The sequence below is a fragment of the Panthera pardus genome, unplaced genomic scaffold (genome assembly GCF_024362965.1).
Source record: "Panthera pardus isolate Hobbes unplaced genomic scaffold, ASM2436296v1 HiC_scaffold_24, whole genome shotgun sequence".
NCBI classification, from domain to species: Eukaryota; Metazoa; Chordata; class Mammalia; order Carnivora; family Felidae; genus Panthera; species Panthera pardus.
In genome coordinates, this window is record NW_026526810.1 from 92,333,237 (window position 1) to 92,352,295 (window position 19,059).

Genomic DNA, 19,059 nt, shown 5'->3' on the forward strand with positions numbered 1-19,059 from the left:
AGCCTGGAGCCTGTTTCTGATTCTGTGTCTCCCTCTCTCTCTGACCCTCCCCCGTTCATGCTCTGTCTCTCTCTGTCTCAAAAATAAATAAACGTTAAAAAAAAAAAATTTAAAAAAAATAAAAAAAATAAAAGCAGTTTATTGTTTTTCAATGATGTAATCATTACATGAATATAATAGTATATATGTATGTATGTATCTAATGCATGCGTTTATCCATTATATTGCTCATGGACTTGTGTTATTTCCAGCTTGGGACTATTATAAATACTAACTGCTATGAACATTACTGTAGCTGTCTTTTGGTGCACATGTATACGCATTTGTACTTAGGAATGGAATTGCTGGTTCGCATGCTATATGTAGCTGCAGCTCTAGGAAGCACTGCCAGATACTTTTCCAATTTTCGTTGTACCAATTTTCACTCCTACCAATAGTATACAAAAGTTCTTGTAACTCTACCTTCCTAAGAATCACTTGGTATTGTTACTTTTAAAATGTTTAGCCCATTCTGGTGGGTGAGTATTGGTATCTCTTGTTGTTTTATTTGCATTTCTACCTACAGTTTATTTGCTAATTGGATAGGGGAAATGCATCTTAGGATGGAGAGAATGAATCGTCTCCACCTTAATTCAGTATTCAAATGTGGTATCATTAAGTGAGAAAACCACACCTCATCCACTTTAAGATAAGATAAAATACAAATAAACCAACATCTTGTCCAAAATGCTTAATGAAGCTGGGCAATCTAACTTCCTGTTTTTAGACAACATAAGGGAACAGAGGAACAAGGTAGATAACAGCAAAAGGAAACGGACAAATCCAGAATGAGGAAAAACTGGCCCCATTTATCTAAAATGTTAGTTGTTGAATCTAGGTAGTAGGTATTTGATTGTTCACTCTATTGTCCTACCTCTTGGTTTGATTTTATAAAAAATGCCAAAGAAAGGAATGAAAAAACTTAGATTTTAAGATTTTAAATTTTAAAAATTTAGATACTAAGAAAGATTCTAGGCATTAATACTATCCTCATAAAACTATGCTAATACACAAAGAACTCTTCTCAAAGCTTCTGAACATGTGTCCTCTCAGCCTAGAACATTCTCTCCCCATATATCCACAGGCATATTCCTTTGCTTTATGGTTACTAATCAGTGAGGTCTTCCAAGTCTACTCTCTCACCTTACCTTGACTTTTTTTTCCATTGTCCTTAACACCATCTGACATTCTACCTATACTGGTTTTGTATTTGCCTCCTGCCACTAGTATATTAGCTCCATGAGGGCAAAAATTTGCTTTTGTTCACTGTTATATCCTCAGAGCCTAGGACTGTGCATGAAACAAAGCAGGTATACAATAAATACTTATGGAATGATTGAATGGATGAATAGTGTTTATTGAGCACTTACGAATGTATTGGCCCTATGCCAATTTAGCACTTTATATATATTTTTTAATATACTGACCCAACTACTCTTTAAATAGATATTGTTATGAACCTTACTTTACAATGAAAAAAAAAAAAAAAAAAAGAGAGAGACACACACATAGAAATCAAGTAATTTGCCCAGAGTTACAAAGCAGGATTTGAACTAGGCAGTAAGATTCTAGAGCATAAACTCTTAATACTATATTGCTAATCACTGCCATAGGGAAAAAAAAAATTGGAAGAACTAATGCAATACTAACAGATATGTTTTATACCTTACTATATATTACAAGGCTTGTAGTGTAGTAATATGAATATACAATACTATCTCTGCAACCACTTCTATACTTTAAGGACCCTCAAAACCTTTACCTGGAAAGAGAGAAAGAAAGAATGATTATACAATCCCAGGATGAATATTACTGCCCTGAGGAGAAGGTTAAAAAAAAAAAAAAAATTGCACTGAACTCAATAAAGAGACTCATAGAAAAGACTATTCTATCCTTTACAGAAAACATCTTTGCAGAGATAGCTATCTTATAACCTATCTTACCTCATACTATACAAAATTTTTTATTTTAACAATTTAAGAAATCAAAACTGGGAAACGAGCAGGAGCTTTAACTTTTCCATAAAACCTACCTCCAAATACTAAATATTACAATTTCTCATTTAAGGATCTTGATCGACTAGGAAAAAAATAGCTTCAGAAAGTATTCTTTCCACGACCTGGCTAAAAAGCAGAGCATACTAGCCACATACTACACACATTTGAACAATACTACAGTTTTTAAAATATTTTCATATTTTGTCTTATAAATTCCTAATAAGTTAGATGGGAAGGTTTTATGAATATTTCACAAATGAGAAAATTGAGCTTGGAGAAGTTAATTCATTTTTCTGGTCTCAGAACGAGAAGGAACACAACTCAAGTCTTCTGACTCAACCTAGTATTCATGCCATAGATTTAGGCAAGAGAATTTACGTTTAATCTGTCTGGCAGTTCATAAACGTATCAATCAATCTTTAGCATATTTATATGGTATTTTGAAATGTTCAGAATTAAAGAGTTCTTAAGAAAAATTTAAGAACAATATAAGAAAAAAGGGACAATAGCAGAAATTTACAAAGGAAATACAAATGGGAAATAAGCCTTTAAAAATGTTCAAACTCACTAGTAATCAAAGGCATGCAAATTAAAACAAGAGCTTTGTCTATAGAGAAGATTTTTTTTTAAGATGGTAATGCTCAGTAGGGGCAAAGATTTATGAGGAACAAGAAATTCTAAACCCTGCTGGTTTCTGGAGGGCAATTTGACAATGTATTCTATAAACATCCTTAAAAATTCCCATTTCCTTTGCCAAATTTCACCTCCAAAAATTTAGCCAAAGGAAACAATCAGTGATGTTCAAGACAATGTAAAAAGGCAGGCATCATAGCACAATAGCAAGTAATTAAATATGATTTTATGTGAAAAGTAGGTTATAGAGCATGACCCTAATTTTCTTAAAAATATATATATATATTTTTAAGAAAATGAGAAAAAAAAAATTTTTTTAAGAAAAATATATTTTTAAGAAAATATATATATATTTTTTTAAGAAAATACACACCTAGGATATATACATATGGAAATAGACTAACAAATGAGGGAAAATAAATAACACCAAAACGTTAACAGCAATAATCTTTGAATAGTGGCAATTTACAGAATTTCTTCTATAATAAGCATATACTTCTGACCACATGTATTAACTTTCTTTTAATAAACAAACATTGTAGACCAATATATAAAATGACTAACCTCTTCTGCTCTTCTGAAGACCACATTAGCATGTTGAGGAATGTCCACTTCCAAAGAGTCCCTTTTTCAAAATGGAAATAAATGTTTTATATTGCTAATCTGAAGAATCACAGTCATCAGGATGTCAATATGAAAGAGAACTATATGTTCTTATACTGAACACAATTTATGAAAAAAGATTACAATTTAGTGACTCTCAGAAAGTGCAGACATAAAGACAGACCAGATTTGCTAGTCTCCATCTTGATCTAGAACTTCATGTTAGCAAAGTTTAAAGGTCTAAATTTTAATCAAGCTACTAATTAATGCACAGAATTTAGCTCAGCGACTGGCTCTAACTATATGACAATTTACTAGAGATTTGAGTTTATTGACAAGTGAATATACTGCCATATTTAAAAAACAGAAAAACAGTGTTTTGCTAAATACAGTGACTATACAATGTTTAAGATACCTTAACAAGAGTAGAACTCCCGCTTTCCCCAGAAGACGCCAAGCAACCCATTCTGCAGTTCTTCTGTCAGCTTCATGTGTTGCTTGCTGACTAACAATAAAAACCAGTGGTAATCCTAGTTGCAGATGAACGGTTGAAACCTGTTGAGGGTCTTCAGCAACTTCAGTCTTCATTTAAAAAGAGAACAAAATGTCTTCACTGTGAGGAAATACGGTTCCAACATTTGGATGTAAACTCTAATTCTTATTAATAAAGTCATGAGTAAGAAAACCAAGTCTGTGAAATAAATCCAACATTAACAGAAATCATCTCAGCATTTCCTGAGGTTAAGCTTCCCAATGTACTTATATAGTTCAAGCATTATAAAACTAACATATTTACAAAGAGTTAAACGTGAAATTACAATGACAAGGAATAAGCATATTATAAAGAAATAAACAAACAAAAAACAATAAATAAAACAGTGTGGTACTGATAAATGAAGAGATATTTCAAATGAAATAGAATAACTAAGGAATAAGTCCTTTCACATAAGAATTAAACATGTAATAAATGACACAGAACCATGAGGAACATCTGAGTTTGGACAGCAGCTTGAACATATACATCTAATTTTACTCCCTCAAGAAATCCCAGGAAAACTACAGCAGGGAGATTTTTTTAAAAGAGATAAACATACATATGTGAAGAAAGGAAAAGAGAAAAGGCAAAAAATTTTTGGAAGCTAAAGAACAGAATAATAATGGACTTAGAGTCTAACAAAGCAAACCCATAAGCCATGAGAGAAAGCTAAGAAACAATTCAATTTTAACTGCAGAATCCTACAATTGCTCAAGATCGGTCAGTGCCTGGTATCTCTGGTACTGGGAGAGAAACACTGGAGGGGGAAGTGGCAAAAAGGCTAAAAAATAAGGAGGAATGGGTAAAAGCTTTGGAGAGAAGTTAGATCCAGAGATTCCTCTCCCTGACTCTAAGAGCTTAGGCAACTGTCCCTCCCTCACACCAGAAGAAATCTGGGGGGGGACTTCAGGAAAGCTGAAAAGTGTGAATACCACGCCAGAAGAGAGGGGAGTAAGTAACCAAATGCTGAGGCACTCCTAGCTCCCTACCCACTCAGTTCCCAGAATATAGTGGCCAGACTTCTGTCCTCCCAGCAGAAGACTCGAAGATCCTTTTCCAAGAATTGTGAATAACCCCAAGAAAAAATCTGAGTATACTGACATTAGGGTTCATCAAAAAGAAACACCCTATGGAGCTCAGAGTTAACGAGTCTCATCTACATTCTCAGAACTTCCAATCAGCTTTTTAGTTTCATATTCTAACTCACAAACAGATATCCAAGAAGTAACAAACATCTGAGGAAAGCCTCTAACATAAAAGAGACCAGAACAAACAGAAAAATACAGAACATGGAAAAAATACAGACTATTCAGGAGGAAGGTTCAGAAAACTACTTCTCATAAGTTCAAGGTGATGGGAAGATATTGCATCCATAAAGAAATAAAAAATAAAGTTTAATAAATCTGCCAGAAAGTAGAGCAAAAAATGAAAAATGGGAGAGAAAATGTAATAAAGGTGAAGGACTGGTTCAAGAGGTCCAATGTCCAACTAAGAGTCCCAGAAAGAGAGAAGGAAGAAAATAAAAGGGGAGAAATCATCACTGAAATAAACACAAAAGTTTCCTATGACTGAAGGAACATAAACTGCCAGACTGAAAGAGCCCACTGAGTAACCAAAGAGTGGATAAAAGCACATACACAGGAAGATGTATTCTTGCAAGGTTTGCAATTATTGAGGATTTTTTTTAATCCTAAAAGTTTCTAAAGAGAAACTTTTTTCTCTTTAGAGAAACAGTATTTACCGATGGTAGGCGGAATCCTAAAATGGCCCCCAAGATTCCCAGCATACAAATCTTGTATAATCCCAATTCCTAGGATAGCCATTCCCTTAATTAGGTTACATTATAGAAGACTGTCATAGCACAATGCAGCCAGAGCCCTGCTGGCTCTGAAGGAGGAAGCAGCAATTTTTTGAGAAGACCATGTGGCGAGGACCTGAGAATAGCCTATAGGAGCTGAGAGCAACACCAGCCAACAAGCAGCAGGAAAGTGGAGACATCTTACAACCACATGCAACTGAATTATACCAAAGCTCGAATGGGTAGAACAGCATGAAGGAATAGAAAGACCTGTTTTCTTCTTTGTGTATTTGGAGAACAATAAGTAATTTAGCATTATAAAGTGAAAAGGAGGAACAAGCAATAAGGATGGAGATCTAGCAAGGGCCCAAATTATTAAAAACCATTATATCCTCCAAAGAAAGTAGGGCTTTCTTCTGTAAGTAAACTGAAATCATTTAGAAACTGTAAGATGGGTGCCTGTGTTGGTCAGCCAGTTAAGCGTCCAACTCTTGATTTTGGGGCCTAGGTCATGATCTCGCAGTCGTGAGATCGAGCCCCACTTCAGGCTCTGTATTGAGCATGGAGCCTGCTTAAGAGTCTCTCTCTCCCTCTGCCCCCTCCCCTGCTCACACATGCATGTGCACACACACACTCTCTCTCAAAAAAAAAATATTATAAAAAAATAAACTTGTAAGAAATATTGTAATGTGTTTAAAAATATTACTCTGACAGCAATAGTGAGTATAAACTCAACATGAGTAAAAAAAAAAAAGAAAGGGAAGACTAGAGACTAGATCAGTTACTATTACTAAAATAGGACATGAGAGTTGGTGAAAACTTCAATTAAGACATTAGCTGTTAGAATGAATTCAAAAGATATCTAGGTTGTAAAAAATTATAGAGGTGGGGAGATGCAGAAAATGAGAATGATTTCCCAGGTTTCTGTTACTAATGACTAGACAGTAATTAACAAAGATAATGGAGAAAGAACAGATGGTGGAGAAGGACAACACATTGATGTTGGACATATTGAGCTTAAGGAGAGATACAGCTAATTAGTAGTTAGATATACAAGAGATACAGTGTAATTAGTAGTTAGATATATGGGTCAGAAAGTGCAAAGAAAAATTTGACCTGAAAGTTCTGATTATCAAATCAGTGTAGTTAATGCTATAAAAACAGATAAGATCACTTAGAGGGTATATTCTGAGCATCTATCACTGTGTATATAGAAAAGTACTCTAAAACCTAATGGCTTCAAATAACAAGAATCACTTATTTTGTTCATATATTTGCAAGCTCATCTCTGCTCCATATGGCATTAGCAGGGCGCCTGGACTGGATGCTGGAGGTCGGCTTTAAAGATGGATCATTCATTGGCTAGCAAGCTGATGCTGACTTTAAGAGCTCAGCCATCGCTGTGCACTAGGGGCCTCAATTCCTCTTCACTAGAATTTCTCCTCAGATTTAATCTCACAGCATGGTACCTGGGTTTCAAGAATGAGTAACCAAAAAGAACAAAGGAGAAGCACAAGGCATTCTGTGACATATAGCCTCAGGAGTTACACATCATCACTTCAGCCCCATTCCACTGGTGAAGGCAGTCACAGAGGCCCAACCAGTGTCAAGGAGAAGGGCACAGACTCCACTGGATAGGCACAGTGATAAGGTTAGCTTATGGATAAGGAGATGCTTATGGAATGGGAGATATTGTTATTTCCATCTTTGGAATATACAATCAAAGTCCGATGGGACAGGGCTTTGGAGGTCTTGGAGAGAGGAACCAGTGTATTTTGCAAGTAGGAGAGATGTGAATTGTTATGGTCAGTAGTCAACCCTCTGGCTGTAACAATTCACACCTCCCCCCACCCATATGCAAAACACACTTATCAAAGATTCTCAGGCTTCATCCCATCAGACTTTTGAAGATCAATGCAAAGTCTAAGATCTCATCCTCTACATTCAGGTCCAGGTGTTGATGAAGTTCCTCTAGTGTGGTCCCAAGGATAGAGGACCTTCAGAACTGTTCTCAGTCTGAAGACCTATGAACTAAAGAGATAAATTATTTGTCCCTAATACATACTCAACAATGACTGAGCAGGCACGGGATAAGGGCTATATACACTCCTGTTTCAAAGGAGAGAAAAAGGAGGCACACAGTAGTCATTAGGGCACAGGGTTCTTTAGTCCATCCAGGTACATGTTGCCAGTTAATTGATTATGGCTCAGTCCTACTCCCTAAGGGTTGTTCTCTGAGCCTTTTAATGATAAACTCTGGGCCCTCTGTCCCCCAGCTCATCCTTTCTTTCTTTTTTTTTTTTTTTCAATATATGAAATTTATTGTCAAATTGGTTTCCATACAACACCCAGTGCTCATCCCAAAAGGTGCCCTCCTCAATACCCATCACCCACCCTCCCCGCCCTCCCACCCCCCATCAACCCTCAGTTTGTTCTCAGTTTTTAAGAGTCTCTTATGCTTTGGCTCTCTCCCACTCTAGCCTTTTTTTTTTTTTTCCTTCCCCTCCCCCATGGGTTTCTGTTAAGTTTCTCAGGATCCACATAAGAGTGAAACCATATGGTATCTGTCTTTCTCTGTATGGCTTATTTCACTTAGCATAACACTTTCCAGTTCCATCCACGTTGCTACAAAGGGCCATATTTCATTCTTTCTCATTGCCACGTAGTATTCCATTGTGTATATAAACCACAATTTCTTTATCCATTCATCAGTTGATGGACATTTAGGCTCCTTCCATAATTTGGCTATTGTTGAGAGTGCTGCTATAAACATTGGGGTACAAGTGCCCCTATGCATCAGTACTCCTGTATCCCTTGGGTAAATTCCTAGCGGTGCTACTGCTGGGTCATAGGGTAGGTCTATTTTTAATTTTTTGAGGAACCTCCACACTGTTTTCCAGAATGCCCAGCTCATCCTTTCTAGTTTACAAAAAAAAAAGGTGCTGTGTCTGCAGCTGAGTAGATTTCTCAGCCTGTTCCTGCTGATAGAAATTTGGGGATCCAAAGAACTCTTCATTTTGTGCTGTTTCTGTGCTGTGCTGTGTCCCTTTCTGTATAAGCTGGTGTAATTCTTTTAAAAACTTGTAGTTTCATGGGGCACCTGGGTGGCTCAGTTGGTTAAGCGGCCGACTTCGGCTCAGGTCATGATCTCGTGGTCCGTGGGTTCAGGCCCCGCGTCGGGCTCTGTGCTGACACCTCAGAGCCTGGAGCCTGCTTCAGATTCTGTGTCTCCCTCTCTCTGACCCTCCCCCGTTCATGCTCTGTCTCTCTCTGTCTCAAAAATGAATAAATGTTAAAAAAAAATTTTTTTTAACTTGTAGTTTCTTAATCATAAAAGCTATAATCCATTCCATTAGACAAAAGACAAAATCAAAAAAGTCCTTGATAGATAGAAAAAGTAACAGATTATTACCAAAAAATTGCAATTAGTAATTTTATATATCCATAAAAATACTATGTACTTATGTAAAATACTATAGTAATATATATTTTAGAAAACAGTATAATATATATTTTATATAAAATACATAAATGTTTTATAGTTGATATTTTTATAAAATATTTTATATTTTTTATAAAATATTTTATGTATTTTATGTAAAAATATATAAATTGTTAAAAGAGAACATACAAAAGTTAACAAAACACTCCTGTATTGGGGGGATTACCAATATTTTTCTAAAATTCATGTTACTATTAAATTACTTAGAAATTAATTTTCAAAAAAAGGATATAAAGGCGAAATGGATTGTAAGAGATGCTATGAACTACTATACACCTATACCTTGGATAAACTAGAAGATGTGGATAAATTCCCAGACACATACAATTTACTAAGACTGAATATGTAGAAATAGAAAATCTGAACAGACATATAACAAGGAGATTGAATCAGTAATCAAAAACCTCTCAACAAAGAAAAGCCCAGGCCCAGATGGCTTCACTGAAGAATTCTATCAAACATTAAAGAAGAATTAATGCAAATCCTTCAAAACTCTTCCCAAAAAGAGAACACTTCCAAACTCACTGTAGGAGGCCAACTACTTTGATACCAAAGCCAGGCAAGATACTGCAAGGAAACTGCAAGAAAATATCCCTGACGAATACTGATGCAAATATCCTCAACAAAGTACTTGTAAACTGAATTCAACAGCACATTAAAAAAACTAAACCCATTAGCCAGTAGAATTTATCCCTGGGATGAAGGGTGGTCCAAAATCAATCCATGTAATATACTACATTAGGAGGACAAAGGACAAAAATCACAAGATCATCTCAACTGATGAAGAAAAAGTATTTGATCAAATTTAACAGTCTTTCATGACAAAAACATTCAACAAACTAAGAAGAGAAGATTACCTCAACATAATAAATGTTATATATGAAAAGCCCACAGCTAAAATCATACTCAACAGTGACAAACTGAGAGCTTTTCCTCTAAGATCAGGAACAAAGCAATGATGCCCACTCTTGCCACTTCTGTTTAACATAGTAATTAGTTAACAGAGCAACGAGGCAAATCAATCAATCAATAATAAATAAATAGCATACAATTAAAAAAGAAAAAGCAAAATTATCTCTGTAGACAGATGACGTGATCTTCTATGCAGAAAACCCTAAAGATTCCACAAAAAGTACTGTCCAAACTAATGAATGAATTCACAAAGTTGCAGGATATAAAATTAACACTGAGAAATCAATTGTGTTTCTATGCACTAACAAGGAGCTATCCAAAAAGGAAACTAAGAAAATAATCCCATTTATAATAGCATCAAAAAGAATAAAATACTTAGGAATAAGTTTAACCAAGAAAGCAAAAGACTTATACACTGAAAACTATAAAACATTGCTAGAAGAAATTAAAGAAGATGCAAATAAACGTAAAGACATCCCAATCATGTTCATGGGCTAGATTTAATATTGTTAAAATGTCCATACTACCCAAAGTCATCTACAAATTCAATGCAATCCTTATCAAAATCCCAATGGCATTTTTACAGAAACAGAAAAAAAAAATCCTAAAATTCATGTGGAATCTCAAGGGACACCAAATAGCCAAAAAAATCTTAAGAAAGAATAAAGCTGGAGGCCTCACAAGTCCTGATTTCAAAACATACTGCATTTAAACACAGACCAATAGAACAGAATAGAGAGCCCAGAAATAAGCTCTTGCATACATGGTCAAATGATCTTTGACAAGGGAACCAAGGCTATATAATGGGTAAAAGAAAGTCTCTTCAACAAATGGTGCTGGGAAAACTAGATATCCACATGCAAAAGAATTAAGAAATTTTCATCTTATACCCATACAAAAATAACTCAAGATGAACTAGCAACCTAAATGAAACTATAAAACTCCTAGAAGAAAATGTAGGGGAAAGCCTTATGACACTAGAACACAAATGATTTCTTGGAAATGACATCACAGGCACAGGCAACAAAAGCAAAAATAGACAAATAGAACTACATCAAACTTAAACACATCTGCACTGTGGGACGAAATAATCAAAAAGGGAGAAAATACTGCAAGCCATTATCAGATAAGGGGTTAATATCCAGAATAAAGAACTACAACTTAACAACAACAACAACAAAATAACAACTTAAAAAAGGGCAAAGGACTGGAATAGACATTTCTCCAAAGAAGATATACAAATGACCAACAGGCATATGAAAAACTTAACTGATCATCGGGGATATGCAAAGTAAAACCACAGTGAGATTATCAAAACCATTAGAATGGCTAATATTAAAACAACAATAACACAAAATAACAAGAATTGGCAAGGATGCGGAGAGATTAAAAACTCTTGCACACAGTTGGTGGGCATGTAAAATGATGCAGCCACTATATAGAAAAGTATAAAGTTTGCTCAAAAAATTAAAAACAGAACTACCATATGATCCAGCAAGTTCATTTCTGGTATATATCCAAAAGAATTAAAAGCAAGATCTCAAAGAGAGATTTGCAAACCCATCTTCACTGCAGCATTATTCACAATGGCCAAGATGTGGAAGCAACCTACTCATCAATGATAAATCAATAAATAAAATGTTATACATAACACCTCAAGAAGGGAGGTGGGTGTGGGGATGTGTTAAATAGGTGATGGGGATTAAGGAGTATACTTGTTGTGATAAACACCAAGTGATGTATGGAAGTGTTGAATCACTATATTGTACATCTGAAACTAATATTACATTGTATGTTAACTAACTAGAATGTAAATAAAAAAGTTTTTTTTAAGAATGCCAATATTCACAACATAGAAAAAAAGAAGGTAATCCTGACAAATACTACAACATGGATGAACCTTGAGGACATTATGCTAAGTGAAATAAGCCAATTACAAAAAGACAAATACTACATGATTCCACTTATATGAGGTCTCTAAAGTAATCCAATCAATAGAAACAGAAAGCAGAATGATTGCCAAGGCTGGAGAGATGGGGAAATGGGGAGCTGCTTCTCAATGGGTACAGAGTTTCATTCATTCAAGATGAAAAAGTTCTAGAGATCTGTTGTACAACAATATGCATAGACTCAACAATACTGTTTTATACACTTATAAGAGGGTAAATTTATGTTATGTATTTTTTGCCACAATAAAAAAAAGGAAATGAGGCAATAATGAAAGGAGCCAACACCCTGCTATATATAATGCTGCACACTGCCACATGAGTCTTCAAGGAATAAGAGAAGCTAAATGAACAAACCATAATAGCATCCTTCTAATTACCTACAGAAAAGAGTAGGTTTAACTTAATTCAAGTGTCTTGAATCTGAGACAGAGAGCTTTCTCAGATGCACAAACAAAAAATTAACATTTTCAGATAAATTATACTACATTTTTATCTGTTTTTAAACATTTTATCAGATATTTGGACTTGAAGAGTCTCCTTGGTATCCAGATAAAAGCTTTATTTCTATATACCAGAATATATTGAATCCAATATAGAGAAATCCATCAGCATCTAAAATGTTTTTGGTATTAGCCAACAGGACAATAACCAAATCATCTTCCTATCTGTCTTCAACATTGGGAACCTTAAGAAGGCACCTAGGTAACTCCATACCTGCCAGAATGTCTCTTAATCAATTCAAGATTGAAACCCACTTAAAAATTCTATGTTCAAGATTTATTTTCAGTTTGTGAGGATTAAAATGACATGCCCACAACCTGATTATAAGACATAGTTGTGTTATATACCTACAATTAAGTATACAAGCACTCTATCTTCTTAATACACACACACACACACACTCCCAATCTTCACCTATTTTCACATGCTTAGAAGTGAAATAATAATGTCAATCATTGCAATGATCAAGCACACAAAAAGTCTGCAAAAAAGTCCAAATCCCAGTTTATAGTTTTATTAATGTTTACAGATAATGTAAACACATGAATTATCTCATATTCTGGACCCACAAGCCTAGGCTAGTTTACAAGACACCTTACTAATCATACAAAACCTAACTATGATTGAACCCCAAAAGCCTGTATATAGATTAATGTGGAAGACAATAAAGGAGGAATGGTTAAGAGAAATGTGAGAGGGGAGGATGAGTATCAGTGGGGTTGTGAGAAAATAAGAACAAAGTAAGAAACACTACCAAAGTAAACTACTACTAAGTCTTATTGTTAAGAACTTGTAAGAAGTAATTAAATTTAGGTACTAACTTCAAGGACCTCTCTATTGCCACCCCCATCCCCTGTTCTAGCTTACTATACCATCAAAAGGCATAAACCAGGTACATCAAATCTTGTTCTAAGAGGTGTTTTCTGTCAGTGTTTGGCCTTTGTTTTTTAACCTCCAGTGTTTTCTCCAAGAACAAAAACAACCTCAAATACTGATGTAGCCAAATGTTTAAAATACCAAGATGGAAAAGTGACCAAACTAGCTCAGAACCCTTTATCATCTTCCCATTCCTGCAAGGGTAAGCTTTAGCCATCCCACCAAGAGTTTCAGGGAACCTTACATCAAGGCTTGTCTCCCTTTTCTGTACTTTGCATTCATTTGCTCTGTTCTGATGGGGACAAATCCACTAATCTGTGCTTTTGGACTGCCAAGGCTTTCTAGGCTGACACCAAGGTTTAGATTCTCAGCCTAGCTCTCCAACATAGCACTGATTTTCAGTTCTGTCTTTCAGATCTTTCTTGGCTCCATGCTACTGGCCATTCCTACCTATCCCTGTGTTTAGCCAGGCTTCTGGAACCTCTGCCTGAATCCTACATCTCAGTTACCTAGTTATCTAAGGGAAGTAAGATGCTGAGGCAGTAAGACACTGAGGCATCATTTTGTGAGAGGGTTGAAACAAACTGCAATTTAGCTTACTTATTTTTTTAACTAGTACCTATTTTTTATTTACTATGAAAAATGGTACATGTACACTAAAGTAGAATGAATACTAAATAATGAGGAATATAATGACCTCCACACAGTACCCATTACACAGTTCCAACAGTTGTACGCTTGTTTTTTTTTTGTTTTGGTTTTTTTTTTAATATATATAATTTATTGTCAAGTTAGCTAACATACAGTATATACAGTGTACTCTTAGCTTCAGGGGTATATTCCTGTGATTCATCACTTACATACAACACCCAGTGCTCATCCCAACAAGTGCCCTCCTCGATGTCCATCACCCATTTACCCCCTTCCTCCCACCCCCACCAACCCTCAGGTCGTTCTCTGTATTTAAGAGTCTCTTATGGTTTGCCTCCCTCTCTGTAACTATTTTTTTTCTTCCCCCATGGTCTTCTGTTGTTTCTCAAATTCCACAAATGAGTGAAAACATATGAAATCTGTCTTTCTCTGACTGACTTATTTCACTTAGCATAATACCCTCCAGTTCCATCCATGTTGTTGCATATGGCAAGATTTAATTCTTTTTCATCGCTGAATAGTATTCCATTGTATATATACCCCATCTTCTTTATCCATTCATCAGTTGATGGACATTTGAGCTCTTTCCATAATTTGGCTATTGTTGATAGTGCTACTATAAACATTGGGGTATATGTGCCCCTATGAATCAGCATTTTTGTATCCTTTGGATACAATAGCACTAGTAGTGCTAATGCTGGGTTGTAAGGTAATTCTTTTTTTTTTTAAGTTTATTTATTTTGAGAGAGAGTGAGTGGGGGAGGGGCAGAGAAAGAGGGAGAGACAGAATCCCAAGCAGGCTCCACACTATCAGCGTGCAGAGCCTGATGCAGGGCTTGAACTTACAAACCACGACATCATGACCTGAGCCAAAGTCAAGAGTCGGACGTTTAACCAACTGAGCCACACAGGCTGCCCTTAGGGTAATTCTATTTTGAATTTTTTGAGGAACTTCCATACTGTTTTCCAGAGTGGAAACAAACTCCAATTTAGAAGGGACTTGGATTGACTAGTATTACTAGTATTACTAGTAATTACTTTTGGGTGAATAGTGGCTTGGAGCAGGGGCACCTGCTCTGCACAGTTCTAGGAGTGCCATTTACCTTGTTCTTTCTAGAACGTATGTTTCAGGAGCTGCCATTCACATATAATATAATACAAATGGTGTACATGGCATCGTGCTTTCAAGGAAGGCCACATTTCACTGAATACCAAGTCATTATGAAATCTTCAGAGTTTTTGTTTTTTAATGTCAAAACTAGCATTACAGGGGCACCTGGATGGCTCAGTCAGTTGAGCATCTGACTTCGGCTCAGGTCATCATCTCCCGGTCTGTGAGTTCAAGCACATCAGGCTCTGTGCTGACAGCTCAGAGCCTGGAGCCTGCTTCAGATTCTGTGTCTCCCTCTCTCTCTCCTCCCCGGCTCATGCTGTGTGTGCTTGTGTCTCAAAAATAAACATTAAAAAAAATTTAAAAACTAACTTTCCATAATTTCTGATAAGTACATATAGTAAAGTGAAGTAAGACCAGAGAATTGCCCTCCTCATTATCTATCTTTTAAAAAAAAAACAGTTTTAAAACATAGCAAAACAAAACTAATAAGCAGAAACTTTAGGAATGGGACAGGACTTCAAGCCAGAATGTGGTAGTCAAAAAAGGAAATGCATATTTTTAGTAAAACTTGGGATTAGTTCTAGTCCTGCCTCAAAGAGCAAAAGTAGTACTGGTGAGTAGACAAAATCCTGAGAATTCTTAGTAATATTTCTGCATTGGGTAAAAAGGAAAGGAGTCTAGAGAGAACTGAGGCTTGTGAAGAACTGAACGTGAGCTGGTGTCTTTCTCAGGGTTCTATGCTGAAATGGAAGACAAAACAAATTCAGGGGATATTCTCTCCAAGGAAGTAAGAAATATGCCCCCTCTTCCATGTGAAAGGAAAGGAAAAAGATTTATATACCGCTTTAAAAAAAAAAAAATATTTGAAGGCAAAATCCAACCAAACAAAAACTGACTCAAAATAAACTCCGGAATGAAGCCAGTAAAACTGGGGCTGATAAACTCTGAATCTATTTAAATGTAGAAGAAAAGCTTTTATAAGAGGAGGGAATTATAGTTACAAAATAAAATACAAGTATTACAAACCTTAATAATTAAAAATAACATAAAACTAACAAAAATCAGAGGGGTAAGAGGAGGGCCGCCTGGGTGGCTCAGTCGGTTAAGTGTCTGACTTGGGCTTAGATCATGATCTCACAGTTCGTGGGTTCAAGCCCCACGTGGGGCTCTGTGCTGACACCTCAGGTCCTGAAGCCTGCTTCAGATTCTGTGTCTCCCTCTCTCTCTGCCCCTCCCCCACTGGCACTCTGTCTCTCTCTTAAAAATAAATAAACATTAAAAAAATGAAAGAAGGGTAAGAGGAGCTAAGATGGAAATAAATATATTAACTTGATTTTCTCATTTTTCACAGCAAAAAGTAGATCAATTCTATCTAAAATGAAAATGTGTAGTTTTTAAAAAAAATAATTAGTTTCTTAATGTTTTTCATAATCATTTTCAACATTCAAAACATTTCCTAAAGAGCCCACAAATGAACAAATGATATATCAAAATTTCCGTAATCCCTCTTTTCGCATCACCTTCTTTTTCCTCTGCTGAATTCAAGTAAGAATATAAATTTCTTAGTATAAAGTAGCACATACAATAGGATGTGTCCATTAATCCACACACCCACAGACACTGTATGTATCTATATGGGTACAGACTGGTGTGATGGTCATCTGACTTGTAATATTTCTGAGTGCCAGGATTAGATGGCTTAAAAATTTTTTTTTCTTTATATTTTGCCACACTGTTTGGATTATTTATAATACACATGCATCATTTTTATTTACAAAGGAAGTACTCAGTAAGAAGGCCTACTGAAGGTTTTGTGCATGCTCAGGACAATCCTTCAAACTTTCAGAGAGAAAGGTCTGATGATCACCATCTCTATAAATTCTTCCCAGCTAGCACTAAGGAAAGTGGGGCACCGGAAATGCTATAGCCCAATATTTACCAACTTTTAAAGTAGCCATCAAAACATTCACAAAAGAAGTCTTTCCTAACCATGATATGATCTTTGTGATCTTGGGAGTGGTTGCAGTTCATTATAACTACCAAAGAGGGGGGCCTGGATGGCTCAATCACTTAAGCTGCTCACTCTTGATTTTGGCTCAGGTCCTGATCTAGATTCATGAGTTCGAGCCCCACATCTGGCTCCACACGATCTTCTTGGGATTCTCTCTCCCCCTCTCTCTCTGCCCCTCCCCTGCTCATGTTCTCTCTCTCTCTCTCTCTCTCTCTCTCTCTGAAATAAATTAAAAAAAAAAAAAAAAGAAATATTTATTTAAAAAAAAAAACTACCACAGAATATTTCCACTTACACGAAGCTATATTTGGATTTCAATGCAACAATACTTCCAGGCATTAAAATATCATTTCATGAATATTATTCTATTCTACCTTTAATAAGTAGTTACTCATAAATCACCCTCAATGAGTATGTCCAAGGAAATGGGAAAAGATAGAGCACATCTAAATAAAATTTAGCGTATCTGTGGATGAAAACTTAATAAATTTTATGTATGAATTATCTAATATATTAAAGTAAGAAACATACCAGCAGAGGTGCTTCCATTGTCTTAATAAATCGATGAATGTTTAGTGTAGCCAGTGGCTGTTCCATCAGTGTTCTTCTACATTGCTGGGTCAAATCCAAGACTTGTTTACAATGAAAAAAGTAGAAATGTGCATTTTCTATGGCCTCAGTGCTGCAAATTAAAAATTAGGGACACAAGACAACACATGAAGAAGTTCAACGTATGATCTTTCTACCATCCAGAAAGACATAGTTCCAAGTATCTTTGCCTTTAAGTCTCATGCTATTGAATTACCTTTTTAGTAAAAATGTAAAACAGTAAAACAAAATAAAATGGACCTAAGCGAAAAAGAAGGTACAGTTTTTGAGTTGTATAAGCAACTTTTTTCCCTGAGCTCTTTAATATGGTAGTTTCTAAATTAGATTACAGGCAGGTCTACACAATTTTTTTTTTTTTTTAATAAAAGACTGTCACCTTGAGGACAAGGAGATTATCTTCAAATGTAGTTGCTTTTCTAGAACTATGCTAAATAAAGCCTTGTAACACAAATTTTCTAGGTTTAATTTAAACTCAAATCTGTTTTGAATAAACTTCAGCCAAAACATGCCTTAAGATAGAAACCATGTGACAGTTTGTGGGAGTTTGTGAGTTTGTATCTGAAATATTACAAAACTCAGCAAATATGGCTTATAATTTGAGTTCTGGCATCCTGTCAATATGACAATTCAAAGGTAAACTTATAGTGGGTAAGTAAGGTTTGCCAAAATTAAAATAACATTTTAAAAATCTCCATATGGCATTAGTAGGGTTTGGTAAAAACTGTAAATTTTTATTTTTAAAATGTTATTTCAATTCTTGATACATGCTTAAACTGAGATCTGAGGTTCACTGATTTCAAATTTGATGATAAACCAATTTCTAATAGATTTACTGATTAAAGAAATGATCACTCAAGGATTACTTAATGTGTACTAAATACAAAAGACTCAGATGAATAAGATAATTCAAATACTTGAGGGGCTTAGAATAAAGTGAATATATTTAGTTTTTTTAATGTAGTTTATAAGTGCTATAACATGCAAAGTGCTATGAGAAACAGAAATATTTCATTCTGCTTCAAGTCAGGGAGAAGAAAGAAAGGGAGAGGAAGATCACAGAGATTAAAAACAGTAAAGAAAAGAATGACTTCTCCAAGAAGATAAGACAAATGGGTACTTTAGACAAAGGAAATATATAGCCAAGACCCAATCAAAGTATGTAATTTTTTAAGGAGAACCCTAAATATACTGAAAGTAAAGTGCTGAAAGCAGGAGGACCCAGCTGAGGTTGGACCTCATATCATAACCTCTGAAATAATAAAACAATACTGGAAAATTACTGAATCAGAGATCATGGGTTGTAGGTAACCAAAAAGGTAGTGGGGGGGG

At 35.5% G+C, this 19,059-nt stretch overlaps 1 protein-coding gene across 5 annotated transcripts in view; it reads right to left on the bottom strand.

The window, feature by feature from the left end:
- Positions 1–19,059, bottom strand: part of TXNDC16 (thioredoxin domain containing 16) — a 136,557-nt gene that overhangs the window by 60,096 nt on the left and 57,402 nt on the right. For all 5 annotated transcript variants that reach the window (XM_019451808.2, XM_019451805.2, XM_019451807.2 and 2 more), the window contains 3 exons: positions 17,653–17,803; positions 3,688–3,854; positions 3,234–3,294 (listed from right to left, as the gene is read on the bottom strand). In XM_019451808.2, coding sequence (XP_019307353.1) covers positions 3,234–3,294; positions 3,688–3,854; positions 17,653–17,803 — 379 coding nt within the window. The remainder of the gene's footprint in view (positions 1–3,233; positions 3,295–3,687; positions 3,855–17,652; positions 17,804–19,059) is intronic.